This window comes from Capra hircus, chromosome 23 (assembly GCF_001704415.2).
Source record: "Capra hircus breed San Clemente chromosome 23, ASM170441v1, whole genome shotgun sequence".
Classification (NCBI taxonomy): domain Eukaryota; kingdom Metazoa; phylum Chordata; class Mammalia; order Artiodactyla; family Bovidae; genus Capra; species Capra hircus.
In genome coordinates this window covers 17,777,774-17,805,541 of record NC_030830.1, presented here as the reverse complement: position 1 = coordinate 17,805,541, position 27,768 = coordinate 17,777,774, and the positions used below count along the sequence as shown (strand labels likewise).

The 27,768-nt window shown below is 39.9% G+C and overlaps 1 protein-coding gene across 1 annotated transcript in view; it reads right to left on the bottom strand.

The window, feature by feature from the left end:
* Positions 7,200 to 27,768, bottom strand: part of SCGN (secretagogin, EF-hand calcium binding protein) — a 51,751-nt gene continuing 31,182 nt past the window's right edge. The window contains exons 7-11 of the mRNA XM_005696770.3: positions 19,136 to 19,191; positions 14,962 to 15,007; positions 14,659 to 14,718; positions 13,499 to 13,567; positions 7,200 to 7,776 (exon numbers count right to left, since the gene is read on the bottom strand). Of these exons, the coding sequence (XP_005696827.1) occupies positions 7,648 to 7,776; positions 13,499 to 13,567; positions 14,659 to 14,718; positions 14,962 to 15,007; positions 19,136 to 19,191 (360 nt within the window). The 3' untranslated portion in view covers positions 7,200 to 7,647. The remainder of the gene's footprint in view (positions 7,777 to 13,498; positions 13,568 to 14,658; positions 14,719 to 14,961; positions 15,008 to 19,135; positions 19,192 to 27,768) is intronic.

Genomic DNA, 27,768 nt, shown 5'->3' with positions numbered 1-27,768 from the left:
TGTTATGGAAAAAAATCAAATATTTTGGCCAACTCAATAAAATTAAGCATGAAGGATCATATTTTCATCACATGAGGCTTTCCTGGTAATAGGTGAACACAGGATGGCAGACAAGCCACTTGTTGTTGCCCCTCCTTTTACAGTGAGTGAAAAGTGAAAGTTAGTCGTTATGTCTGACTCTTTGCGATCCCATGGACTGTAGCCAGCCTGGCTCCTTTGTCCATGGAATTCTCCAGGCAAGAATACTGGAATGGGTTGCCATTCTCCTCTCCAGGAGATCTTCCCAACCCAGGGATTGAACCTGGGTCTCCTGCATTGCAAGCAGATTCTTTGCCACCTGAGCCACTAGGGAAGCCAGTGGGTATGGAAAGAAAAAGACATTCCCTCTCCTGTAATCTAGAGTGCGAAATAAATGGAGTTTATCATTTCATGGTCTAAGAAATTAATGATCAATTATTAAAGAATGCAAGATACAAGCCATAATTCTCTGAAAATGACTTCTCTATGCAAATGAATACCTCAGTTCTGTTGCAATATCGTCTTCAATTTTCATGTAAAATAAGTTGAGAAAATGTTTAAAAATAATTAGATTCCAGGAAGGCCAATTAGACAAGTGCTAATACTATTCAAAGAGGACGATAATGGATGGTTTTGTGACAAGACACAGTACCGGGTAGGGGAAGATCAAAGGAGTGCCGTGAAGTGTGCTTGAACACTGGCCCAGCTTTCTCACATCACCACTGTCGATCTCCACAGAGAGCTGGGAGTATTTCCTAGCAACGTGACGTAATGGACTAGAGTCACGACAGATCCCTCTCGTTCGTCTAAAGAATGTCTCTAGATGACCGAATGTTCCTTCTAAAAGGCTGAATCATAGATCTCTGCTTTGGAAATATTTCCTACTTCATTCCAGTCTGCCTTTAGTCATTTCCTGTTTATGCCCTCCATGATCTGAAATATCTTTGTACAGTTTTTAAAGCTGTAAAAGACTTATTGGAGAAAAAAATAGTTAACTTCGTTCTCTACTGTCAGGAAAGTATGAAGAATAAACAATGGAAAAGCTTTTTGCCACAAAGGCATTTTCTGAAATGATTAGGTAATAAGCTTACTTGGAAATGCTCCCTTGTCTTTGGCATCTAGCCTTGCTGATTAAAAAAAAAAAATCTGCTTGCAATGATAACTTAGTAAATATTATTCTCATTTTCTCAGCTAGCTTTTGAGGTTTTTCATTTTAATCTTTATTTTTGACTGTTTTGCTAGAAGGTGTCTGATGTGAGTTTATTTTTATTTACTGGATTTAGCGTTGATTGTGTATTCCTATCCTGAGGACTCAAGTCTGTTTTCATGTCTGAAAACTCTCACCCATTATCTCTTCAGGTTTTATTTATCCATCATTCCTTCTATTCTTTTTGTTTGGAATTGCTGTTAGACCTGTTGTGGACTCAATATAGCTACTGTCTTTCTTTTACATATTTATCTCAGTAAGTCTCTATGTGACTTTCTGTGTGAATTATCTGCTCTATTTCTATTCACTAATTACTTCCAACTGTGACCAGTCAAAAATTATTTCTTGCATAGATCTGTCTCAGTGATTATACTTTAGGCAAAGCTGGTTATCAGGTACAAACTTCCAGTTATATAAAAAGTCCTGGAGATGCAGTATACAATAGGGTGACTATAGTTAGTAATATTGTATTGTGTATTTAATACCAGCTGTTGGTATCAAGCAGTGAGACCAACTCTTGCCTTCAATCCCTTTTAATGCCTAATGTTAACCCTCTTGCCTTAGAATCAGGAGCTTGGCAAGACCTCAGGCCCTGTATTATCTTACAGGAAGATTGCTGTACTTGTGGATATTATTTTTAGAAGTCTTTTTATTATTATTATTGCTTGCTGGGACACTGCTATGCATTTGGAATGGTGGCCTGGGAAGAGATGTGCTCAAAGCCTGAACATAAAGCATCGTTTTCATAGAAAGGCGGCATGACTATTTTACAAGACAAGGAAATTGATGTGCAGAGAGACGAGGTGATCTTTTCCTGGCAACAGACAGAATTAGAACTAAATGCCAGGCTACATGTAGTCTTATAATTCAGGCTCTTCGCATTACACAGTGATACTTTAAGTTTCTGATCAGTCCTGGTGTTGACCAAAACAATCAGTAGTCAATCTAAGAAAGAAATGGAAAATTTTATTCAAGCCAAACTGAGGAAGCTGTATGTTCAGTCTCTCTGAGAGCTCTGAGAACTATTCTGAAGAGATGGAGGGGGAGGCCAGTACATATGTGATTTTGGCAAAGGGTACATGCAATCAAGAACTCATCTTAGAAGATTTTACTATTTTTGAGAAACAGATACCTTAGTTAATGAACAGTATTAGTGCTTTTCTAAGTATAGGAAGATGCAAGAAACTGGGGTCACAAGTCTGAAAATACCTAGCTCAGGGCCAGGTCTGTCAGTCTTCCCAAAGCACAAAGTATCTCATCCTGATTTTTGCCCTGAAGTCCTTTCAAGGTGTATTATGTCAGTGACCACCACATGGCTGATGACTTGATTCTTACAGAACTAGATAGTGGGTAACATTATTTTACAGTCTCCCTCCCACCCCCGCCTTTCTGTCTTAATTTCAGACAAAATTTGGGAGGCATTTCATGGTAACTTTGTCCCATAGGGCTAAGAATGCTCTTTCCCAAGTTAGGCAAGGATTTCCTTGATAGGTCACAGCACACAAGTCCAGTAACAGCACACAAGTTAAAGTAGCCAAAAGTCTCTGGACCACCTGTCTTTCTAGCCTGTTCTGGTCTAGGAAATGTTTCCTTTTTGTTGCTTCTTCCCGTATCTAGAGTTATAATATTACAGCCATTGATCTTACGGAGCTGGATATTTGATCATTTCACATTCGCCAAATCATTCATTTTATCTGAGACTCAGCCATGTGTTTAGTAATGTAAGAAACAGTCTTGTAAAATAAGCAGAATACAGGTAACATAGCTAGTAGCATTAATAAGCTCATAAGTATTTATGCTAAGAACTTACATTAGGTGTGGAGCAATGTATTGCCTGGCTATCTGACCAGTCTGTTCTGCACTAATTGCAATCTTTAAGGGTAATATTACATTGGCTGCACCTGTAGGTGGTCTGCACCCACCAGGCGAATGGTGAGTCATCATGACCCCTTATATGATAGAGAAAGAATGTTCTCTTCTAAGGAGTTATATGGCTGGCATCAGAAGGAGAAAACTTGATCTTTACGGTTGAGCGTGTGTTTCTGCCCCTGGGGAGTCTGATTAACGCATACTGTGGATGCATAATACACATGAGAAGGAAGGAGGAGGCCCAGAAGGGCAGAGAAAACTTTTATGTCTGAATTTTCCTTGTCTTGCCTTAAACTGTGAATTTCTATTTCGCTACTTGGCATTGTACTAAGATGTATGTGTGTGGGCTATGGTAGGGTAGGGCCAGCTGTTAGAAGATATCTGAAACAAGGTTTTGTGAACTTGAAAGCAGCTTATCACTTCATTGGAAATGACAAAACCTGATGTCTAAAACAACTGCAGAAGATTTAGAGTCAAATTATGAAGTATTGGTTAAATAATGAGAGAAATTGGTGGACAGTTTGGGAAAATTGACACTTGAGAAGATTTTTAAAGAAAGGATAGATTTTAGCTAGTGAAGGGAAGATAAATGAGGTGAGAGGAAGAGACTAGAGACCAGACAGAGGTGAAGAAGAGGGAATAGCCAGCTGTAGGCACCTCTGCAGGGAAGGGAGGGGGCAGCAGAGAGCAGAGCCCACCCTCAGGGAATGGAGCCCACCCAGAGGCGCTGAGACTTCCTAGATATGTGGAGAGGGAGCATTCACAGTTGCAATTATTAGTTCTTCTAAACCTGGAGGGAAAGAAGAGAGAGGATCCATGAGGGAATAAAGACAGATTTGTATCTGTCAGGTTGATTGATTTGATAGCTAGAAACTTAATTATCCTAAAAGTCTGAGACTCATATGTTTATCTGAATAAAGCAGAAATACGCTGACTATTACTATTTCTAAAACTTATAAGCCTTCAGAACTTACACACAATCAAGAGGCAGTCAAGCAGTCAAAAAGCAGAACTTTTTAAAAGCCTGTGCACTGGTACTAGGGCCTCTGAAGCTGTTTGTTTTTAAATAGCAACTCTTATCTGAGTTCGGTAAGAAAGTTTGTTATTTGTGCAACTATTAAATTCATTCAAACTGCTGGATTTTATAGGAATTTTGGCTTAATTGATCAGATACTACAGTGTTAGGACAAGGTAAAGCTAGTTACCCACACCAGTTTTACTGAAATTTTATAGAAATTGAAATCTATCACTCAACCTTTTATTTTAGGTGACATTATGTAGTAAATTGGAGAAGGAAATGGCAGCCCACTCCAGTACTCTTGCCTGGAAAATCCCATGGATGGAAGATTTGTTTGTTTTTCTGTGTAGAAGCTTTTTAGTTTAGTTTAAATCAGTGGTTCCACTTACTGATTTTTGCTTCTCTTGCTTGTGCCTTTGGTGTCATATCCCAGCCCCCTACCACCAAAAAAAAATTGTTGCCAAGACGAATGTCAAGGAGCTTCCACTCTAATTTTTTTCAAGGAGTTTTATTGTTTCAGCTCTTACATTTAAATCTTTAACCCATATGAAGTTAATTTTTGTGAGTGATATAAGATAGAGATCCGTTTCATTCTTCTACATGTGTTTATCCAGTTTCCCCAACAGCATTTATTGAAGAGACTATTCTTTCTCTTGAGTATTCTTGGCTCCCTTGTCAAATATTAGTTGACCATATATGTGTGGATTTATTTCTGGCCACTCAGTTCTATTCCATTGATCTATGTATCTGTTGTGTATTCCATACCATACCATTTGTATTACTGTAGCTTTGTAGTAAAGTTTGAAATCAGGAAGTGTGATATCTTCAGGTTTGGTCTTCTTTCTTAGGAGTGCTTTAGCTATTTGAGATCTTTTAAGGTTCTGTATAAATTTTAAGATTGTTTTTTCTGTTTATATGGAAAATGCTATTGGAATTTCGGTATGGATTGCATTGAATTTATAGATGGCTCTGGGTAGTACGGGCATTTTAACAATGTTCTTCCAAATGATAAACATGGTATATCTTTCCATTTATTTGTGACTTTTTCAATGTCTTTCATCAGAGTGTTAGTTTTCAGCATTACAGATCTTTTATTTCCTCGGTTAAATTTATTCCTTAGTATTTTGTTATTTTTGATGCTATTGTAAATGGAATTGCTTTTTTTGTTTTTCATATATGTTGTTGTTAGTATATAAAAATGCTATACTCAATGTTTTTATATTTGAAGATTGGGCTTTGGGAAAGTGATTAGGTCACAGGGCAGAGTCCTCATAAATGTAATTAGTTCCCTTATAAAAGAGACTCCAGAGAGCTTCACTGCTCCTTTCCCTGTTAGAGGAACTGTGAAAAATAAATGTTTGTTTTTTAAGCCACCCGCTCAATAGTATTTTTGTTGTAGTAGCCAGAGTGGACTGAGATAACTATCTATTAATGAACAGGTACACGTGTGCTAAGTCAGTTCAGTCGTGTCTGACTCTTTGAGACTCTATGAACTGTGGCCTGCCAGGCTCCTCTGTCCATGGGATTCTCCAAACAAGAATACGGAGTGGGTTGCCATGCCCTCCTCCGGGGTTCTTCCCAACCCAGGGATCGAACTGCATCTCTTACATCTCCTGCATTGGCAGGTGGGTTCTTTACCACTAGTGCCACCTGCAAAGCCCCATTAATGAACATACCAGCACAATGTCCTGTAGAACATGTGACGCAAACTTACTGAGAATGTCTCTGAGTGAACTCACTCCTTAAGTGGCACAAACCCATCTTCCTTGATCTCTACCAGTCCTTTCTTTGAACGCTGGGAAAGAAACCTAAGGTTTTCAAACCTAAGGTTATGATTGGGCAGGAACCCTGGGAGCTTCTGATAGAATCTCAGTGCCCTCAATGAATCTTAACAAATTACCCTTAAAAGAATAAGCTTCTCTTCCCCATTCACTTCCACCTCCTCAGTCATCGCTAGAAAGTCACTGAGGACCCTAAGCTAAGAATTTATACAGCCATTATTGCAGCAGTGAACCTCAAAGGTGGTCTTCATGCAGATAAAAGGGAAAGTCATGAATTAAATGAATATAGGTCAGCTTAGGGTCCAGTTTTTTTTTTTCCATCTTGTAGATTGAGATCATCTCAACCCTTGAAATGTTTGTTCTTTGAAGGATGTCTGGGTACACAGTTACTCAACATTTGGACAATGAGAAGTCTGTCTGCTTGGCTTGCCCTGTGCTATTTCTTGGACTGTCTTTAAGCTCCCATGAAGAGTTAATCCACACTGAGTGATCCAGACTTGGAGAAATGTCCTGCTGGGGGATGTGGTGGACCCCGCAGTGAGACCAAACCTCTGGGGAGGGGCCAAGTTTTCCTGAAAGGTACATGAAAACTGACCACATATGTGTGTGTGTGTACATATACACATTATCCATTTACACTTTATCCATTCCTTGTCAATGGGCATTTAGGTTGTTTCCATGTCTTAGCTGTTGTGAATAGTGCTGCTGTGCACATAGGGGTGATGTATCTTTTTGAATTATAGTTTTGTCCGAACATATTCCCAGGTGTTGGAGCTGGATCATATGGCAATTCTATTTTTAGTTTTCTAACAAACCTCTATACTATTTCCCATAGTGGCTGTACCAACTTACGTTCCCACCAACAGTGTAGGAGGGTTCCCTTTTCTCTGCACCCTCTCCCGCATTTGTTTGTCAGTTCTAATTATGGCCAGTCTGGACTGGTATGAGGCAGTACCTCATTGTAGTTTTATTTTGCATGTCCCTAATAATTAGTGACATTGAGCATCTTTTCATGTGCCTACTGGCCATCTGTTTGTCTTCTTTGGAGAAATGTCTATCAAGGTCCTCTGCCCATTTTTCAATTGGGTGTTGGGATGAGTGTTCAGGTCTTCCCCATGCAGTGAGATGGGGGTGATTATTGTCAAATCCTACTGTTGACTGAAACTCATTTGGGCACCTGAGAATGATGGAAGGATTGGTGGTGTGGCTCCCATCAGGATCTTCTCCCCTCCCCCACCCCAAGTTAGAGAACTGGTTCCTCCTTCCAGCCATCAGGTAGAACCCTCCAATGGTCACAACACAATAAGTTATTTCTACACCTTTGTTTCCAGCTGCAGGTTTATTTCCACTTCAGAATCTATTTGTAGAAGTCACGAGACTGCCATAGGTGCCTCATACTGTTGAGTAGAAAGCCCACAGGAAGAGGACAGACAGATGGACTCAGCTGCCCCCACCTCCTCAGACAGGCGGAGGACAAGCCAGGCAGACCCTGGAGGTCAGCTGAGTCCTTAGGGGGAAAGGAAAGGCCAGGGTCAAAGGGAAAATAACACAAACTCTGCGTGGGGGGCTTCCAGTAAAGGCAGGGAAACACCATGCCATTCAAACAAAGACCCTCCAGTCCCCCTCCTTGCCTGAGAATGCCACACCATTTGTTAGAAAGTTTGCCTACTGTCCCCAATAGCAAAGAACAGATAGAATTTTACCAGCAGGAGCTCAGAAACATACTAAGAGCAAAAGATGAAGTGGTCTGGGGATTAGGGGTTGATTTTCAGCCCAAGACACAAAGCCAGTTCAGACTTCTGAATTTTTCCATCCTTGTTCACATCGCAGTGGCGCAAAAGAATCTCGCGAAACTTATCAAGGTCCACCCCTCTGATGCTGGGCTGAGGACAACAAAAAATAACATGTCAGTAGGCAAGTCAGTGGTGGTCCCACCCTTTCATGCTGCCCTGCCCCCACTCCCTGTCTACTAAACTTAGGGGCCATCCAGGCTTCTGGGAGCGCCTCCCTGAAGACAGGCCTCCAGGGAGGATTCCCTCTCTTCATCCCACCAAATATTGCCAAGGACTAGTTTTCTGCTACCAGGTTCAATTTTCATCCTGTCCCTTCAGGTCATAGAATGTCTGTTCCTACATCACTTCTCTGCAGTTTGTACAGAAAACCTGCCTTTTTCACAACCACAATAAAGATATTTTGCCTTAGAGCAGAAGATGGTTACCAAAATTCTGTCTCACTACAATGATGAGAGAAGGCGCATTTATTAACTCCCTGTGGAGATACTGAAATCTCCCTCTAGTTTTTAAAAGAGTAACAATGAATTAAAATCTAAAGAATTATGTTGTTGAGCCAGATAGACCCCATCAGACTTATTCCAAGGAATATTTCAGGGGCTAAGAAGGAATTATGATGCAAGTCAGCTAGGAAAATGTTCTAAACTCAAAGGCCTGCAAAAGTGAACAATGGTGGATGGAACTCAATGATTCTTCCTAGGTTATTTTATTTAACCCTTACAATAACTTTGGGAGGTAAATGATTACTCCTTGTTTACAGATTAGAACACAGAGGCTCAGAAGAACTGAGACATCTTGCCATGCCAGAAGTTGCAGAAACATTTTTGATCCCAAGTCTTTTGTCCCCAATTAAGTACTCATTTCACCAGTTCTCACTGATCTCATGGAGAATGGCTGGCCTAATGAAAGCCATATGAATGGTGATGAATCTAAATTTGAAAGTCAATGTCTGAAGAGAATGGAAAAACCAACTAATCAGATTTCCAAACTCTTTGATTTTCAAACCCTTCAATTAGTGGACTAGTTATGAGTAAAGAGTGCAGGCAGCAGTTTGCAGGGTTTCAGGAACTCTCAGAAACATTTCCCATCACCTAACCTCACCCCTAGGTTTCCTCACTTCCAAAGAAAGCTCTCGGAAACCTGCAATAGGAAACAAAACCTTTCATTCTACAACTAGACAGCCATGTTAAGAGAAGCTAATTGGCACTGTCCCACAGGGTAAATGACTGACACCAGATCTACCCTGATAGAAGGTTTTAACAGAGAAGGGGAAAGAACAGCAAAAACTGAGCCAGATGGCAGAGAGCAAGAAGAAAACACACCAGAGTGGGGCAGGATTCTGGGGGAATCAGGAGGGGGAAATTGGGGGCCAGAAGCTAAACTTGATAGACTTCATTTCTCTGCCAAGAATCTCTTGAGTGATTGGACAAAGAGGCTAAGGCATAACCTATTGTCTGTAGTTTCTCTTTGTTGAGTATAGCTCCCTGGGTATCAATGCCAAGCAGGTGTAGAAGTGGCCCCAGGGAATGTGGCCTAGAAGTTCTGAAAACAGCAAGCTACCCTCTGTGGCTCCATATTAAAGGCTCGTTTGCTGCACAGTTACAAGGCAAGGGTGTTTGGTCTTCAGTATCCTCAAACCACTTTGGCTACAACCCTTTCTGCAGCAAGTGACACCATGTCTTAGGATCCTTTTAGCACTCTTTTGAAAAGACTCAAGTGGTAGTCATTTACATATTAGCAAAAATTAATTTGCTAAGATATTTATGCAATAACCAGACTATTCTAAGTGCTTTTTCCCTCCTTAATGTGTTTCCTGCAAAAGAATTATTCCTTTAAGTGAGTTGAAATATTTTTGCATGTGTGGAAGTATGTGTTGGGGAGGCATTTGTGGGTATGAATGTGGGTGTATGCAAAGGAAGTTTCTTTGGACCTTTTGAGTTGTTTCTAATGCTTGATAACTTTCAAGGAGTCAGGAGAACTGAATGACACTGCTCAGAAATGCTTGGCTCACAGAAGACAAATCATTTGAAACCACTGAGGGCCTCTGTTTTAATAACAAGTTGCCAATATAAACACATTCAGTTTCACCTTCTAAGGTCTCTATGCATCCCCTCTTGCCAACCATCTTCTTGTCAACAACAGAAAAGCAGATGGTATATCTAGCAGGGAAGAGAATAAACTGTTGAGACCCGGCGCAGGAGCTCTCGTCGTCTCCAGGCAGACACCTTGGTCATCTCTGGCGTCCCTTTTATATGGCTTCTAACATTATTGTTCACATGTCTACTTCTTGGTGGGTGCTTAGAATCTTCAAAGTCTTGCCTTCCCAAGTTTAGGATGTAGATTGTTTTGGTGGTGTCGATTGTCTTGCTGTGCTAAGTGACCTATAGTCTTTTAAAAAATCTTATGCAGAAATTATGGTGTCTGCTCCCTCAGGGACTTGCTGTCTCAACACATCGATGGAGAACAGGCTTGGGTACTATTTTCCAGAGGTTAGAGAAAAGGGTGATCTGGTAATCAAATAATCCTTTTAACACAAATTCAACCTATGCATCATACATGACTGTACAAGAATTAAAAAGCTATAAAATAAGTGTGCTCAAGTCATGTCCAACTCTTTGCAACTCCATGAACTGTATCCTGCCAGGCTCCTCTGTCCATGGGATTTTCCAGGCAAGAATATGGGAATGGGTTGCCATTTCAGGATTATTGTAAACATCAGGGATTCTGTCCAGAATTGTATGTTTAGAAGTTGAGCCAGCCCCCTGCTAACTCCATGGCATGCTCTGAAAATTGCTTTTAAAATAAGTTACAGATATTGGCTTAATTGCCTTGTGGCCCTTTCTTATAAAATGAAAATAAAGAAAATCCACGGGAGATGTCTCTAGCTAATGAAGCTGAGAAATATCAGATCTCTGTGGTCTCAATGTCAGGGTCTCAATGACCCAATGGTCGTATTTGACTACATCTTTCAAATTGTGTGGTGAATATTTTTTTAAGCAACATGGAAGACTAGAAAGGTCCAATAAAATATAGGCACCTTCAATCATCTTGCTTCAGGGGAGAACATTAGTAACTAATTACTGTGTACATACTTTGTAGCTCAAGAGATTATCTCCTATAAACTGATTTGTATTACAGACGACAGTCTGACTCAGTCCTTAGAAACCAGCTATCTCAAGCTGTCTGGTACTAACATGGAGAAGTTCCAATAGCCCCACAGAAATAGAGTGGCAAGGACAGAAATGATGGGGAGCCTTTGATTTCCCATAGAGGCGCTATGAGTCCATTAAAAAGTCAGACAGACTTCTGCAGCCCAGGTTTTTAGATGGTCTCAAATTTTTTCCTTTACTTTTCTTTAGAAAATTATCTTCTCTGCTCTGTTGCTGGTTTAGATTTTACTTCCATGGTCTCGCATTAACCTTTGGAAGCCATTGCCAAACCCAGAGACGGTTGAAAGACAATTGAAAGAGTCTGTAAGGATCTGAAGCCTCTAGGCTCGACAGGCAGTTAGGAGCCCTGGCTCCACTACAGAGAGGCAGCCACACAGCTCTGGAAAACAGGTTCCCAATCCCATTTATTCTAGCAAAAGCAAATTAAAACTCTAGTTAGACAAGGCCTTCTGCTGTGCTGCTTTAATGTCCCATAGATAAACTGCTCACTTTCTATGACAGAAATCATTCTGGTGTTACATAGATAATGAGTGAAATGGGATTTTTCCCTTAGCAATCAGCATGTAAAAGGCAACACCACACCAACACCCAGCAACTGTTCTGACTGTGCAAACACTGGTGAAATCTCTGACAGGAGCAACATGTGAAGGGGACAGAGAAGGGGCAAGGGGCCAGTTGAGTGGGATTAATAAGAGTTAGGAGTTATCCTCATTAGACCTCAGAAATAAAAGAAATGTCTCATCCATATCTGCTTAACTACAATATGTAAACTTTCTGGAGATTTATGCCGAAATCAGTATCTGGGCATTTTTCCACTGCAAAACCCCATAATTCTAATCAGATTTTCAACATGGTCTGAGACTTCAAAAAGAGTTAATAATTGTTGCTACTCTAATTTATTGCCATCAAGGCCAATCAAAAAATGACCCTTGTGTCCTATACAAACCTCAAAAGCAATCCCTAATGATATTATCCCTAAGGTCACAAAGAGTTGGACACAACTGGATAACTGAACTGAAGGATATGAAACTACTAAATTCAGTGGCTACACAGTCCCATAGAAAAACACCCACATAAGAATTGAAAATATCTGGATTTTTCCTGGATCATGCAGCTAGTCAGTACAGTTCATCAGGATCTCAGAGGAGATTGCTTTTTCAAACATTGTTTACCCTACATGGAACAGCTCTGCGATGCAGATATGATCTAAATTACATAAATCCCAACCACTGCAGTGCCTTCCTAAATAAAATAGCCATCTTAGGCTAGGTGCTAGAGCAGCCTGCTGCAGGGTTGGGGGCACTGAGTTCAGCGATGTGTGCGCAGGACATTTTGAAGGAGGTCGCCATTATCTTCATGACCTCCACCATAGTCTCAGGTCTCAGGTCAAACAACAGGAGGCAACACAACCCCGCCCATCAACAGAAAATTGAATTAATGATTGACTAAGCATGGCCCTGCCCATCAGAACAAGACCCAGTTTCCCCTCCCCGAGTCAGTCTCTCCCATCAGGAAGCTTCCATAAGCCTTTTCTTATCCATCAGAGGGCAGACAGAATGAAAACCACAATCACAGAAAACTAATCAACTGATCACATGCACCACAGCCTTGTCTAAATCAATGAAACTATGATCCATGCTGTGTAGGGCCACCTAAGATGGACGGGTCATGGTGGAGTGTTCTGACAAAATGTGGTCCACTGGAGAAGGGAATGGCAAACCACTTCAGTATTCTTGCCTTGAGAACCCCATGAACAGTATGAAAGGGCAAAAAGATAGGACACTGAAAAATGAACTCCACAGATAGATAGGTGCCCAATATGCTGCTGGAGAAGAATGGAGGAATAACTCCAAAAAGAATGAAGAGATGGAGCCAAAGAGAAAACAGCACCCAGTTGTGGATGTGACCGATGATGAAAATAAAGTCTGATGCTGTAAGCAGCAGTATAGCATAGGAACCTGGAATGTTGGGTCCATGAATCAAGGGAAATTGGAAATGGTCAAACAGGAGCAGCCCCTTGGTGTTTAAAAAAAAAAAAAAGAAAATCCCAAGTATGGAATTTATTACATGAAATTAAACGCTTTAGTTATTCTAGTAACCAAGTCCATAGGAGGAAGACTTTCTTTAATCAAAAAACAAAACAGCAAGGTGCTCCTTTGGTAAAATGGATAACTTTTAAATAACGGTAACAAGAAGCTCCTATGGGGGCTTCACTTAATTGGAACTACAAATGATCTCAAGAGTGGAGAGATTTGTTGGGTTTCACAAATGCTCAAGGGCTTCCCAGGTGGCGCTGGTGGTAAAGAACCCACCTGCCAGTGCAGGAAACATAAGAGACACAGGTTCGATCCCTGGATCAGGAAGATCCCCTAGAGGAGAGCATGGCAACCCACTCCAGTGTTCTTGCCAGGAGAATCCCATGGACAGCAGGCTGCAGTCCATAGGGTTGTAAAGAGTCAGACACGACTGAAGAGGCTTAGCACACATGCACAGATGATCAAAGTTTGTTAAATAGGCTGCATCCCTAGATTTTCTGCATCATCACTCTTTGGCCCTACTGATTCCCCCCAAACAAACGATGGAATCAAAACAGCAGGCCCAGTTCCTGATGAGAATGATCTATCTACCCGGTCTCATGAAGTCACCTGGACAAGCTCCATCATGTCTTTGACAAACCCATCCACTTCTGGGCCTTCTAGGGCTCCAGTTTTACTCTGAAAGATGAAAGATCCAATCAGCCAAATATAACTTTCTTAAGTCAAAAAGCTTAAAGAATAAATTACACAAGTAGACCAAATCAGTATTCTTTTGTGACTGCAAACAAGTTTGGAAATGGCATGTTCTAACATGTTCTCTGTGTAGGACATGCATGCTCCACATAAATCAAAAGAATTCACTCTAAGTAACTCCCCTCATATAATCAATGGCATGGTTTGGAATAGTTTTGATGGAAGCAGTAGTTTTGAGTTCCTTACTGTGACAAATAGCATTAAAGACTATACCAACTTTATTTACTTCCCAAATACCAGGACTCAGTTCAGGCTAGTGCTAATTACACATTCATTGACCCTTTGAAGGCCATATTGCCATTTTAAGATTTTGCTTTATGATTTAGCAATGATTTAATTATTTTCAAAACATTTTAAATTCAAGAGGTACTAGATTGAGTGAGCATATTAGAATTATAATATGGTTCATGTATAAAATATTTTTACCCATTTTATAAGAATACCTGTAAAAGTACAATGCATATTTAAATATTTCAGTTTCTTGTCTAAAGTTTCAGTTATGACAAGTCATCCATTTTCTTCAAGATTTTTTTAATCCTGACCCTTTAACATATCATTTTTTAAAAAAATCCATGTCCTTAGTGTGTTTTTACCAGACACTACTACAGTAATTGCTATATGCCAGGAATTCCTCTAAGAGCTTTACAAACATGAATTCACTTTCCCGCTATTTCTTTAGATTGGGTGTAGTTTTTTTGTATGACTATTTGCTTTTGTATTTGAGCATACTAATATAGAGACCAAGAGGGAGAAACTTTTTTAGTTTGGATATAAGGCACAGGAAAAAAAAAAAGACTTTATTTTCTTCTCCATCAATACTCCTATGTCTATTTTTACTTAATTCTCAGAAGGTTTATTATAGAGAAGCTAAGGGTGCCTTGACATAGCAACATACATGTGCGATTGCTGTTCATTACATAAGGTTAGGGTCTGTGAGTAGGATGACAACACATAGGGACTAAACAAGCTTCCTACCTAAAGATGGCCAGCATAGTATATCAAAAAAGCACACTTACAACATCATAGTGAGCAAAGATTTTCTCAAAGTCCCTTTTTCTTTCTTCAGAGGAACAAGCCTGTGTATGGAGAAAGTAGTAAGTCAGTAATGTGAAACCTCTGTTGTACCATTCCTCCAGGGTCTTAGGCAACTTTTATAAACTTTGAGTCAACAATCCTTAATCCCTTAATTCCAGCACTGAGCTTTGTCAGTCTCTAAATAAACTGAAGTCAAGAGAATTAAATGCCCATCTTCCCTCCCTCTGAAATCTGTGGAGAAACATGAATGATACAGACCCATCTAGAGAAGAGTCACTACTTACATCCATTTTAAATTGGAGAAGGAAGTTTTCCTGAAGAGCCAGAATCCTAAACAGGAAAAAACCCCAAAACAAAAAATGTAATCCAAATGATGATCTTTCAGCTCTCAATTAGAAGTAAAACGTGCAATTCAAGTGTGAGGAAAGGACAGGCAATTTCCAAGTTATATTCTGCATAATAGGATATGTGCTTGGAAAACAGGAATTTATACAGTACAAAAATTTAAAAAGGGAAAGACTTTCACAGGAATTAGCGGCCACCATAAACATTTAACAATTCCAGCAAGGCTGCAGGTACAAGGTCATATGCAAAATTCAGTTTTTCTATATATTAATAATGGCCAATCCAAAAAAGAAGGCAAGAATATCATTCTACTTATAATAGTATCAAAAAGAATAAAATTCTTAGGGAAAAGTATAAGAGACCCTAAGACTTAGAGAGTGATTTTTTTCAATATTGATCTATAGTTTTCAAAGATGACCTAAATATTATTGCAGCCATGAAATTAAAAGACGCTTGCTCCTTGGAAGAAAACTTATGACCACCCTAGAGAGCATATTAAAAAGCAAAGACATTACTTTGCCAGCAAAGGTCTATGTAGTCGAAGCTATGGTTTTTCCAGTAGTCATGTATGCATGTAAATTGGACTATAAAGAAAGCTGGGCACCAAAGAATTGATGCTTTTGACCTGTGGTATTGGAGAAGACTCTTGAGAACCCCTCGGACTGCAAGGAGATCCAACTAGTTCATCCTAGAAGAAATCAGTCCTGAATATTCATTGGAAGGACTGATGTTGAAGCTGAAACTCCAATACTTTGACTACCTGATATGAAGAACTGACTCATTGGAAAAGACCCTGATGCTGGGAAAGATTGAAGGCAGGAGGAGGAGGTGATAACAGAGGATGAGATGATTGGATGGCATCACAGACTCAATGGACATGAGTCTGAGTAAACTCTGGGAGTTGGTGATGGACAGGGAGGCCTGGCGTGCTGCAGTCCACGGGGTTGCAAAGAGTCAGACATGACTGAGCAACTGAAGTGAAATATTCTTGAAGGACATTCGTGATCAGGAATTGGACTTAATATTGTTAGGATGGCAATATGCCTCAAATTTATCTGTATATCCAACACAATTACTATAAAAATCCCAGTTGCCTTTTTTGCAGAAATTGATAATCAGATTTTACAATTCATGCGGAAGTGCAAGGGATTTTGAATACCCGTAACTATCTTGAACAAACCTTTGAAAATCATTCCTGATTTAAAGATTTACTCGAAGCAACAGTAATCAAGATAAGGTGGAGTGTACAACAGAAGATGTAGCACTATCGTAGGGATAGACACGTGGATCAGTGGAATAGAAAAGACAGTCTGAAAATATACCCATACATTTATGGTCAATTGATTTTTGCCAAGGCCATTGAATGGAGAAAGAATAGTCTTTAAAGAAATGGTGTTGTGGCAGATGGATATCCACATAGACTCCTACTTCATACCATATATAAAAATTAACCCAAAAGGTATCAAAGGCCTAAAAGTAAAAACTTAAATAATAAAACTCTTAGGAAAAAACATAAGGATAAATCTTCAGAAGCTTAGATTTTGGCAGGGGTTTCCTATATATGACACCTAGAACATAAGCAACCAAAACAAAATTCTGTTAAATTAGATAAATTCAGTTCAGTCACTAAGTCGTATCCAACTCTTTGTGACCCCATGAACCACAGCACGCCAGGCCTCCCTGTCCATCACCAACTCCTGGAGTCCACCCAAACCCATGTCCATTGAGTTGGTGATGCCATCCAACCATCTCATCCTCTGTCGTCCCCTTCTCCCACCTTCAATCTTTCCCAGCATCAGGGTCTTTTCCAATGAGTCAGCTCTTTGCATCAGGTGGCCAAAGTATTTGCAGTTTCAGTTTCAAAATCAGTCCTACCAGTGAACACCCAGGACTGATCTCCTTTAAGATGGACTGATTGGATTGCCTTGCAGTCCAAGGGACTCTCAAGAGTCTTCTCCAACACCACAGTTCAAAAGTGTCAATTAGATAAATTAGGCCTCATCAAAACCAAAAACTTTTGTTCTTCCAAGGATACAGTCAAGAAAGTAAAAAGGGAAAGTATACAATGGGGGGCGAGAGTTTGCTAATCATGTATCTGATAACAATCTAGTATCCAGCATATGTAAAGAATTGCTACATATGCTATATATATATTGCTACATGTGCTACAAAGAATTGCCACATATTGCTACATATTTTAATTTCCAGTAAAAGGAAAATTAACCCAATTTTAAAGTAGGCAAAGGATGTGAATGGACATTTCTCCAAAGAAGATGTACAGATAGCCATGAAAATGTGTACAAAATCATTAGTCATCAGGGAAATACAAATCAAAATTACAGTGAGGACCACACCCACTAGGATGATGCCAACAATAAACGCTGGTTAGAATATGGAGAAATTAGAACCAAACCTTCGTACAGTATTGGTGGGAATGTAAAATGGCGTGTCCACTTTGGAAAGCTGTTTAGCAGTTTTTCAGAAAAGTAAGCACAGAACTACTATATGAATCCTGAGTTCCACTCCCAGGTATATAAACAAGAGAATCAAATACTTATGGTCACACAGAAACATGTACAAAGTTGTCCATAGCCTCATTATTCATAATAGCTTAGTAGTAGAAGAAATAACCTGCATGGTCATCAACCAATGAACATATAAACAAAACAGTATATACATACAATGAAATATTATTCAGGTAGAAAAAGGAAATATCAATATATGCTACAGCATGGATGATCCTTGAAAACCTTATGCTAAGTGAAATAGCCAGGCCACATATTGTATGATTCCATTTATATGAAATGCCCAGAACAAATATATAGGAAGAAAAAGTAGATTAGTGGTTGCCAGGGACTGGCAGGAGAAGGGAGGAGATAATAATTCTTAATGTTATGCAATATCTTTCTCCCTTAGTGAAAATGTTCTGGAATTAGGTAGTAGTGATGGTTGAGCAACCTTATGAATATACTAAAATATACTGAATTGTACACTTTTTTAAAGTGTGAATTATATAGTATATAAGTTTTCTTCAATAAAAGTTACCTATTTCTCTTTTCTGCATAATTTCAATTGTACTTCAGTGGAATTGAGTCAGTTTTAAAAGACTAAAACCTTTCATTTATGTTATATTTATAATCATGGGTGTATATATAGGGAAAGGTAGAAAAAATATAACAGTTTGGAAAATTTTGCTTCTCTGGGTGTCCAGGGTAGAGAGAATTAAATTAAGCCAAATAGAGGGTAGACCATCCTGGACTTGACAAGAAATACTATTCTCATCTATTTGTTGACATCATATTTTAGAGTTTTTAGACATTTTTTCGGGTTCGATCCCTGGGTCGGGAAGATCCCCTGGAGAAGGAAATGGCAATCCACTCCAGTATTCTTGCCTGGAGAATCCCATGGACAGAGAAGCCTAGTAGCTTACAGTCCACAGGGTCGCAAAGAGTCGGACATGACTGAGCGACTTCACCTTCCTTTGGAAATGGCCTTCTATATAGAGTAATAAGGCTTCATTTCAGAATTAGGGATAGAGAAAGAAGATTCCCATGAATAAATATTTTAGGAATTTTTTGTCATTGAATCTGTTCCTTATTGCTGCTGTAACAAATTACCATAAATGTAGTAGCTTAAAACAACACAAATTAATATCTTATAGTACTGGAACTCAGAAATCTGAAATGGACTTCACTGGTGTTTCACAGTGTTAACAGGGTTGTATTCCTTATGGAGGTTTTAGGGGAGAATCTGTTTTCTAGCGTTTTTCAGCTTCTAGAAGCTACCTGCATTCTTTTATGGCCCCTTCCTCTACTTCAAGACAGCAATATAACAAATTTCTCTGTGATTCTGATCTTCTGCCTCCTCCTTCCATGTTTAAAGGACCCCTGTTATCATATTGCATCCACTCAGATGTTTCAGAAGAGTCTATTTTAAGGTCTGTTACTTAGCAACATTAATTCTGTCTGCAACCTTAATTATCTTTGCCATGGAACATAAGATATTCACTGGTCCTGGGAGGTCAAGTCTCACCTTTCAGAAAGGATAGTGTGCTGTCTTTAAACTCCTAGGAATGTGTTTCTGAATCTTTGATACCACTTCCATGCTACTCACCTTGCCAAGTCATTAAGATCCAACCGGCCATCTTTATTTTTGTCAAAGATCTTCATCTGGAATGCAGAAGGGGAAAGGACTGTAAGAAATACATGTAATGGGAATTTATTTTGAAAGTCATTAAAGTGCTTTGCTAGTTTGTTCTTCTGATTATATATTAAATTGGCTGAGGCTGACTCATAGGGTCTCTCCCTACAGAGGATAGAAGAAATATTTTTTCCATGAAGGCAAAAGTAGCTAAGGAGGATATGACACAGTAGAAAGTCTCCCTCTATAAGCCTCAGAGGACTGTAGGAAGGAAGAGAGACAGTGAGGCAGAGATGAGAGGGAAGTAGACAGATGTGTGAGCTCACTACTGAAAAGGGGTTCTGGAGGGAGAAGGGCACTGGCTACAGAAGGACAACACTGCGTGTAGAGAGTTGCTGTGGCTTCGCTTTCCCCGGACACTCTGAGATCCCAAGGATTTGGATGCTGACTCAAGGACCAGTAGGCCTTCCATGGAGCCAGCTGAGTATGAGATGATGTGGGTCAGAGGATAGGGGTGGGTCACTGAATCAGTAAGCTGGAAGGAGGGTGTGGCAGAGAATTAGTGGTCTGCATTCAGCAGAAATTAAAGGATGGCTTCAACCATGAGCATCAGCAAGGTAGCAGCAACTGTGTGGTCAGGAGGCATCACCCTGGAAACAGAGCAGTGTATCCAGGGACCTGGACTCCTCCCCTTCACCATGAGGTTCTCAGGGCCACTTTTCTCTCCTTATCCACCTTGATGTCATTTTTAGAGAAGGGTCTGGCTGAGAAGTCTAAGATGCTGAGTTCTTCCTTACTCAAAGAGGCTGTTTAAATTTATTAAATCAGACTAAGCTTTAAACAAGATAAGATTAAAAATTAAAATAGGGAAGACCAGATTGGTTTAGGCAAGGTAGAGGAGACACATTTTTTACACATCTAAGTTGTACTAGGAGTGGGTTTTGTGACTTAGCAACATTTTGGTGGTGTAGGATATTTCTAAATATATCCTTATGAGGAGGCTGTACAGGGAAGAAGAAGCAGTGAGATAATCTGAGGATAAATCTAACAGATTTTTACATTAAAAGCACATAAGTCCTTTCTTCATCTTTCCTTGTTGGGACCTAACAAACGCCATGATAGGCTTCAGGGACTAAGGTAGGACTCACGGGAAAGGCTGAGTCATTGCCCAGTGAGGTCATCCCCACGGATGCCGGGACTTGTCTAATCAGCATACTCCCCATAACCTGGTTTGAGTTTATCAGGACGTAAAAGACATCCCCCTGCAGCCAATAGCCAATTAGTAAATACCAGGAAACCCCTACAGCCAATAAAGATTAGCCAATTAGTAAATACTAGGAAACTCCTGCAGCCAATCAGCCCTTGCCAACTCTCTGTTCTAAAACCTATAAATACTGCTGTAAATCTGGGCTCGGGGCTCCTTGCTCCACTCCACTGCGTTGAATGTGGCGGGAGCCCTAGCTCGAGCTAGAAATAAAACCCCCTTCATGCTTTTGCATTGCTGTGGATGTCTTATTCTCTCAGTTTTGGGGACTCGGACTCTGGGCGTAACATCCTCACTCTCTAAATCAAGTTTATTTTTACTATTTGAAGTGAATTTGAAATCCCATTCTCCCCAAACCTTGGCATCACAAATGTGTATTACAAAATTTATTAAAACACAGAAGCCATCTTGAAAAGATACAATGGTTGCTAATCTGGTTATATGAATTTATCAGGATTTTCTTCCTCCCCAAACTCAATTACGAAAAGATCTCAGAAAATAACCAGTTTGTAAGAGAGAGGGAGGAGTAAGCTCCTAGTAATTCATGATCTCAGTAACTGAGAAAGTTGTTTGTAAATAGGTCTGTACTAACTCAAGAAAGTACATTTGGTGAATTTTGAATGTTTGGCAATTTCTGTGGCAGGCAGGGGACATAAGGGTTTCTTAATTTTTAAAACTCTAATAGTGAACTTTTGTAGAGCAGCCAACACTTCATATTTTAATTTCATTTAATCATCACCACATTCTTAGAAGAAATAGTTGCACGCCATACAGGCAGGGAACTGGAATTTAGCAGGATTAATTTGTCTAAGAAAGTAGCAAGATTTGAATCCAAGCTTATCTGTCACAAGAACTCTTTCCATAAACCAGGCTCTTAGCTTTACTGGCTGTGGACAGCTCATAGTTAATGTGGTACATGCTTTATTTTTGGTTATGAAAGAAAACATCTGGCACCATAGATTATGCCAGAGATATGGTATTTACTTTTTCTGATTGCCCTTCTTTCTGTGAGAAAGCAAAAAAAAAAATCTATTTATGTGCATTTCCCTCTGACCTTTGTGGACATTTGCTCATGGTACAAGTTGCTCATGCAGGGCTTTGGTGGTTCATGGGGGTCGCAGTGGGGACAGGATTCCATTCTGGGGACTTCCCCGGTGGTCCAGTGGCTAAGACTCCCATGTTCCCAATGCAAGGGGCCCAGGTTCAATCCCTGGTCAGGGAACTAGATCCCACATGCCACAACTAAGAGTTTCCATGCTGCAACTAGATCCCTCATACCGCAAGTAAGACCCAACAAGGCCAAATAGTTAAAAAAAAAAAAAAAGATTCCATTTTCATCCCCACATTTTTCAGTACTAAGTACATGAAAGGTTCTATAAAGTCTCTTGAAATGGAACACAATGACTTACTGACAAACTCCTAAATTCTGTAGGCCAGCAGGTCCCCCTCTTAGGCAAAAGACCCCTCAGCATCTGTACTTATACCCAGCATTCTCCTAAGAATGAATAATAGCTTTATCTTAATTTTTAAGATCCACATAGGTGCCATCTGGTGGTGCTTTGGTCGTTAAGTTGTGTCTGAGTCTTTGTGACCCCATGTACTGTAACCTACCCAGGCTCCTCTGTCCATGGGATTTCCCAGCCAAGAATACTGAAGTAGGTTGCCATTTTCTTCTCCAGGGGATCTTCCCAACCCAAGGATCAAACTCATGCCTCCTGCTTGGCAGGTGGATTCTTTACCGCTGGGCCACCTGGGAAGCCCCAGTAGATGCCATAGTGATTGTAAATACAAATTCATTTAAAACCATTACTGGGTTAATCATAACTTCTTACCAGAAACAATAGGTCCAAGGTACGACTACAGTCCATGAATTTTTTTTAACAATTGTTAATTGATAATTTGAGATAGAGTGCAAAGTCAAAAATATGCAGATAGTTCAGATCAAAGAGTACAAAGGAAAAGTCCCTCCCATCCTTATTGTAGAGATAATTACCACTCATAGACTGGATCCTTTCAGAAAATTTTTAAACATTTTAATATACCTCTCAATTTTTTTTTGGTAGGGGGGAACAAATAGGACCACATTCTATGTATTATTTGCAACTTGCTTTTTAACCAATATTTTTGGAAATCACTCCTTAACAGGTGCTTTTGTTTCTTTATTTACTTAAAAACATTCTCATTTTTAAAAAGTCTAAATATTGTTGTCATGTACACTTTCAAAAAGGATTTAGAGCCCCCTCCCAGGTTACTAAGTCAAGAATTGTATGTTGAATAATTGGGTGTCCCTAGTGGTTCAGCACTAAAGAATCCACCGTCAATGCAGAAGACACAGGTTTCATCCCTGGGTCAGGAAGATCCCATGGAGAAGGAAATGGCAACCCACTCTAGTATTCTTGCTTGGGAAATCCCATGGACAGAGGAGCCTAGCAGGCAATAGTCCACAGGGTCATAAGAGAGTCGGATAAGACTGAGCGACTAAAGAACGGCAACAAATGTTGAATAGTTACCATGTGTCTAACAACATGCAAGGCACTGTGAGAGACTCTCAAAAATCATTAAGGTGGTACAGGCTTTTAGGAGCTTACAATGTAATTGGAGCAGCAAAAATGAATATCTGAAATAAGATTCAGCATTATCTCCTTGACCACTGAGACAAAGAAACAGAACAATGTGTTAGAATACTGAAGAATACTGAGAAAGGATATGGGATTTCAGATAAGTCCCAAAGGAGGGGCAGCTTGAAAGGTGGAATTCATATTCACTGGGTTGAGGAAGATCCCCAATGAAGCAGGTCTTTAGGGGAGGGTCAGAAGGTCAGTCCTGGATATGCTAGGTTTGAGAGGCATATTGGGCATCCAGCTGGAGACATACATTCAAGTATATGCAAGCAGCTCAGAGAAGTACTCTCAGTTAGAGCTATAAACTGGAGGAGGTCACCATTAGCTGGTATTTAAAACCGTGACACTGGGTGAGGTCATCAGTAGCATAATGGTGAACATGGAGGAAAAGAGATTTCAAGGGGAGGGATAAATTTGGATTGGAGTTGAAATAGACACACGAGTGTATATAAATTGAGAGTTCCAAAAAATAGCAAGGAGAGATAAGAAAACCTTCCTCAGTGATCAGTGCAAGTTCCAAAGAATAGCAAGGAGAGATAAGAAAGCCTACCTCAGTGATCAGTGCAAAGAAATAGAGGAAAACAATAGAATGGGAAAGACTAGAGATCTCTTCAAGAAAATTAGAGATACCAAGGGAGCATTTCATGCAAAGATGAGCTCAATAAAGAACAGAAATGGTATGGACCTAACAGAAGCAGAAGATATTAAGAAGAAGTGGCGAGAATACACAGAGGAAGTGTACAAAAGGGATTTTCATGATCCAGCTGATCATGATGGTGTGATCACTCACCTAGAACCAGACATCCTGGAACGTGAAGTCAAGTGGGCCTTAGGAGGCATCATTGTGAACAAAGCTAGTGGAGGTGATGGAATTCCAGTTGAGCTATTTCAAATCCTAAAAGGTGATGCTGTGAAAGTGTTGATATTCTAGCAAATGCTAGCATATTGATATGCTAGCAATATGCTAGCAAATTTGGAAAACTCATCAGTGGCCACAGGACTGGAAAAGGTCAGTTTTCATTCCAATCCCCAAAAAAGGCAATGCCAAAGAATGCTCAAACTGCTGTGCAATTGCACTCATCTCACACACTAGTAATTCTGACATCTCCTCCATGTCAAAATTCTCCAAGCCAGGGTTCAACAATATGTGAACTTCCAGATGTTCAGGCTGGATTTAGACAAGGCAGAGGAACCAGAGATCAAATTGCCAATATCTGCTGGATCATGGAAAAAGCAAGAGAGTTCCAGAAAAACATCTATTTCTGCTTTGTTGACTATGCCAAAGTCTTTGACTGTGTGGATCACCACAAACTGGAAAATTCTGAAAGAGATGGGAATACATCATCAGGTATACATCATCAAGACCAACTTACCTGCCTCTTGAGAAATTTGCATGCAGGTCAAGAAGCAACAGTTAGAACTGGACATGGAACCACAGACTGGTTCCAAATAGGAAAAGGAGTACGTCAGGGCTATATATTGTCACCCTGCTTATTTAACTTATATGCAGAGTACATCTTGAGAAATGCTAGACTGGATGAAGCACAAGCTGAAATCAAGATTGCCAGGAGAAATATCAATAACCTCAGATATGCAGATGACACCACCCTTATGGCAGAAAGTGAAGAACTAAAAAGCCTCTTGATGAAAGTGAAAGAGGAGAGTGAAAAAGTTGGCTTAAAGCTCAATATTCAGAAAACTAAGATCATGGCATCTGGTCCCATCACTTTATGGCAAATAGATGGAGAAACGATGGGAACAGTGACAGACTTTATTTTTGTGAGCTCCAAAGTCACTGTAGATGGTGATTGCAGTCATGATATTAAGACACTTACTCCTTGGCAGGAAAGTTATGACCAGCCTAGAAGCATATTAAAAAGCAGAGACGTTACTTTGCCAACAAAGGTCCGTATAGTCAAGGCTATAGTTTTTCCAGTAGTCATGTACGGATGTGAGAGTTAGACTATAAAGAAAGCTGAGCAGCAAAGAATTGATGCTTTTGAACTGTGGTGTTGGAGAAGACTCTTGAGGGTCCCTTGGACTGCAAGGAGATCCAACCAGTTTATCCTAAAGGAGATGAGTCCTGAGTGTTCATTGGAAGGACTGATGTTGAAGCTGAAACTCCAGTACTTTGGCCACCTGATGTGAAGAGCTGACTCATTTGAAAAGACCCTGATGCTGGGGAATATTGAAGGCAGAAGAAGGGGAATGACAGAGGATGAGATGGTTGGATGGCATCACCAAACCAGTTGACATAAGTTTGAGTAAGCTCTGGGAGTTGGTGATGGATAGGGAGGCCTGGTGTGCTGCTGTCCATGAGGTTGCAAAGAGTCAGACACAGCTGAGCAACTGAACCGTATGTAAAATAGAAAAAAATAAGAACCTACTGTATAGCACAGGGATCTCTGCTCAGTATTCTAATGGCCTATATGGGAAAAGAATCTAAAAAAGTGTTTAACTCATTCACTTTGCTGTGCATCTGAAGCTAACAAAACATTGTAAAAAGTGAAAGTGTTAGTCACTCAGTTGTGTCCAACTCTTTGCAGTCCCGTGGACTAAATCCTACTAGGCTCCTCTATGCATGTAATTTTCCAGGTAAGAATACTGGAGTGGGTAGCCATTCCCTTCTCCAGGGGATCTTCACAACCCAAGGATAAAACCCCAGTCTTCTGCATTGCAGACAGATTCTTTACTGTCTAAACCAACAGAGAAATCAACTCTATTCCAATAAAAATTCAAAAAAAAAGAAGCCCAGTTGTGTCTTAGGTTGGCTTGGATCAGAGACCTAGGGAAGGAAGCAACTGGAAGTTAGGTGCTATAATCCAGGCATGAAGGATGAAGAATGAGAGCTTGGACAGGCTAGAGGATGGGGATATTCTCTTTGTGTGACACATTCTCAGATTTCATTGTTTTTGCAGTAGTTCACATTCCATGCTCTAATTAGGTATATGAGTTTAGTATGTCCCACATGTATGAGCTTACATTTTCAAAAGCTCAGTATTATCTAATAATAATCTATTCAGGCAGCTAATCTTCCCCCCTGCCACGTGTTAGCAGCCTCTCTTAATTAGGTGTCATAATTGGAATTTGTTAATAGTTTCCTTCCTTGTACAGAACATTAATTAGGAGTTTAGGTGAGACAAGGTTGCAGACCTTAGCTTTTCTCTTCTGATTGGATGCTCTGCCTTGACTTGTTCATTTTTCAGGTTTCAAACAGTTTTGAAATACACCAATCCTTATTTGGGTCAATTTGAATTCATTTAGTAGGTCATGTCTAAATAAAGCATTTAATGCTAAACCTTGGAGCCACATCTTTAATGCATTGTTGCTCTGACTGTGTCCATTGCTCAGTGAAAAGCCATTAAAGCAGCAGTAAAGTGATTTCACACTTAGTGTATCACTTAGTTAAAGCTCAGATCCTAGAAGTCTTTTTTTCAAGTGTTGAGTTTCTAAAAGTTAGTGTACCCAAAAGTCTTTAGGGAAATGTAAAAGGCCTTAAAAAAAAAAAAAAAAACTGTAGCCCAGTTCCCATATCTGTTCATTGGAAATGTATAAATTGCCTCTGCAATTTAAGAAATAAAAATGAAATAGATAGGCCTGAATCTCATTAAAGTGGTCTGATTTTCAGGGCAAACTCAGATCCTTGGGTGGAAACTCTCACTAGATTCTTGGAACACTTATCTATCTCACCAGTGCATAAAGGACCAATAAGGGGTCATCTGGAGTTTGATTGATCATGGTCCTATCCTCATGGGATAGTGTGGAATAAAAATGAATGCTTAACTGCAGCATGCTTGAGCAGAAGCAGCACGGGGTTTTAGCTATGAAACAGACACACAACATGAGTAACAGGACAGTCTTGGTCCATGGACGTCTCTCAACCTAGATGCTCAAAAGTTGGTTAAGACCGTTCGGATTCCCCTCAGCTGCCCTCAGGACTCTCAGCTTCTGGATCTAAGCTCAAAGTCATCAAAAGTGTACATTGCTGTTTCTATCTTCATTTCATTGATTTTCCTCAGGTCAGGGCATTCCATTGTAAGGGCTGCCAGCCTGAGGTTTCTTAAATGTAAACCATAAGACTGTGAAGAAAAGAGCTTTGGGCAACTAGGGTTGCAGGGCTGATGAGCGATGAGCAGAATCTCTTTTCAGCCAAGTATCAGCTTTGTAAACAGTCTACATGTCTCCTCCCTGCCTGCTCCTACCCCTTATGATGGGAAGTTTGACTGAGGTGAGCCCTGGGGCTTTATGCAGCCACAGTTCACTCTTCTTCCCTTTCTCCCTTCCCCAGTTTAATCCATCAATGTTCCTTTCTTCTCCAGAACAATTTTGTAGAACCCATTCTTGTTCCCCATTGTCTTTCTTTTTTTTTTTTTTTTACTGTTTGAAGCATCTTTTCTTTATTCTTTTTATTTTCCCTGGGTTTGTTGCTTTGTTTCCTCTTTGATATTTAATAAGATGTCAGTTTGGAGGACTGTTTAGGTACTTCATGAGGAGAAAAATCAATTTTTCAGGGTAATAAATTCTCTTTTGGCTGTCAGAGCTCCTGTATTATCTATAAAAATATTAAGAGAATCCTAATCTCCTAACATGGCCTTGTCCTCACCTTGCTCTTCATTTTATTCATAGGGATTTGTACCTCTTCTTGATTTCTCATAGAGCTTAACCTTCCCTCTTTTGAAAATTTTCAATTTTATAATTCAGCACTTAGACTTCCAGTCATA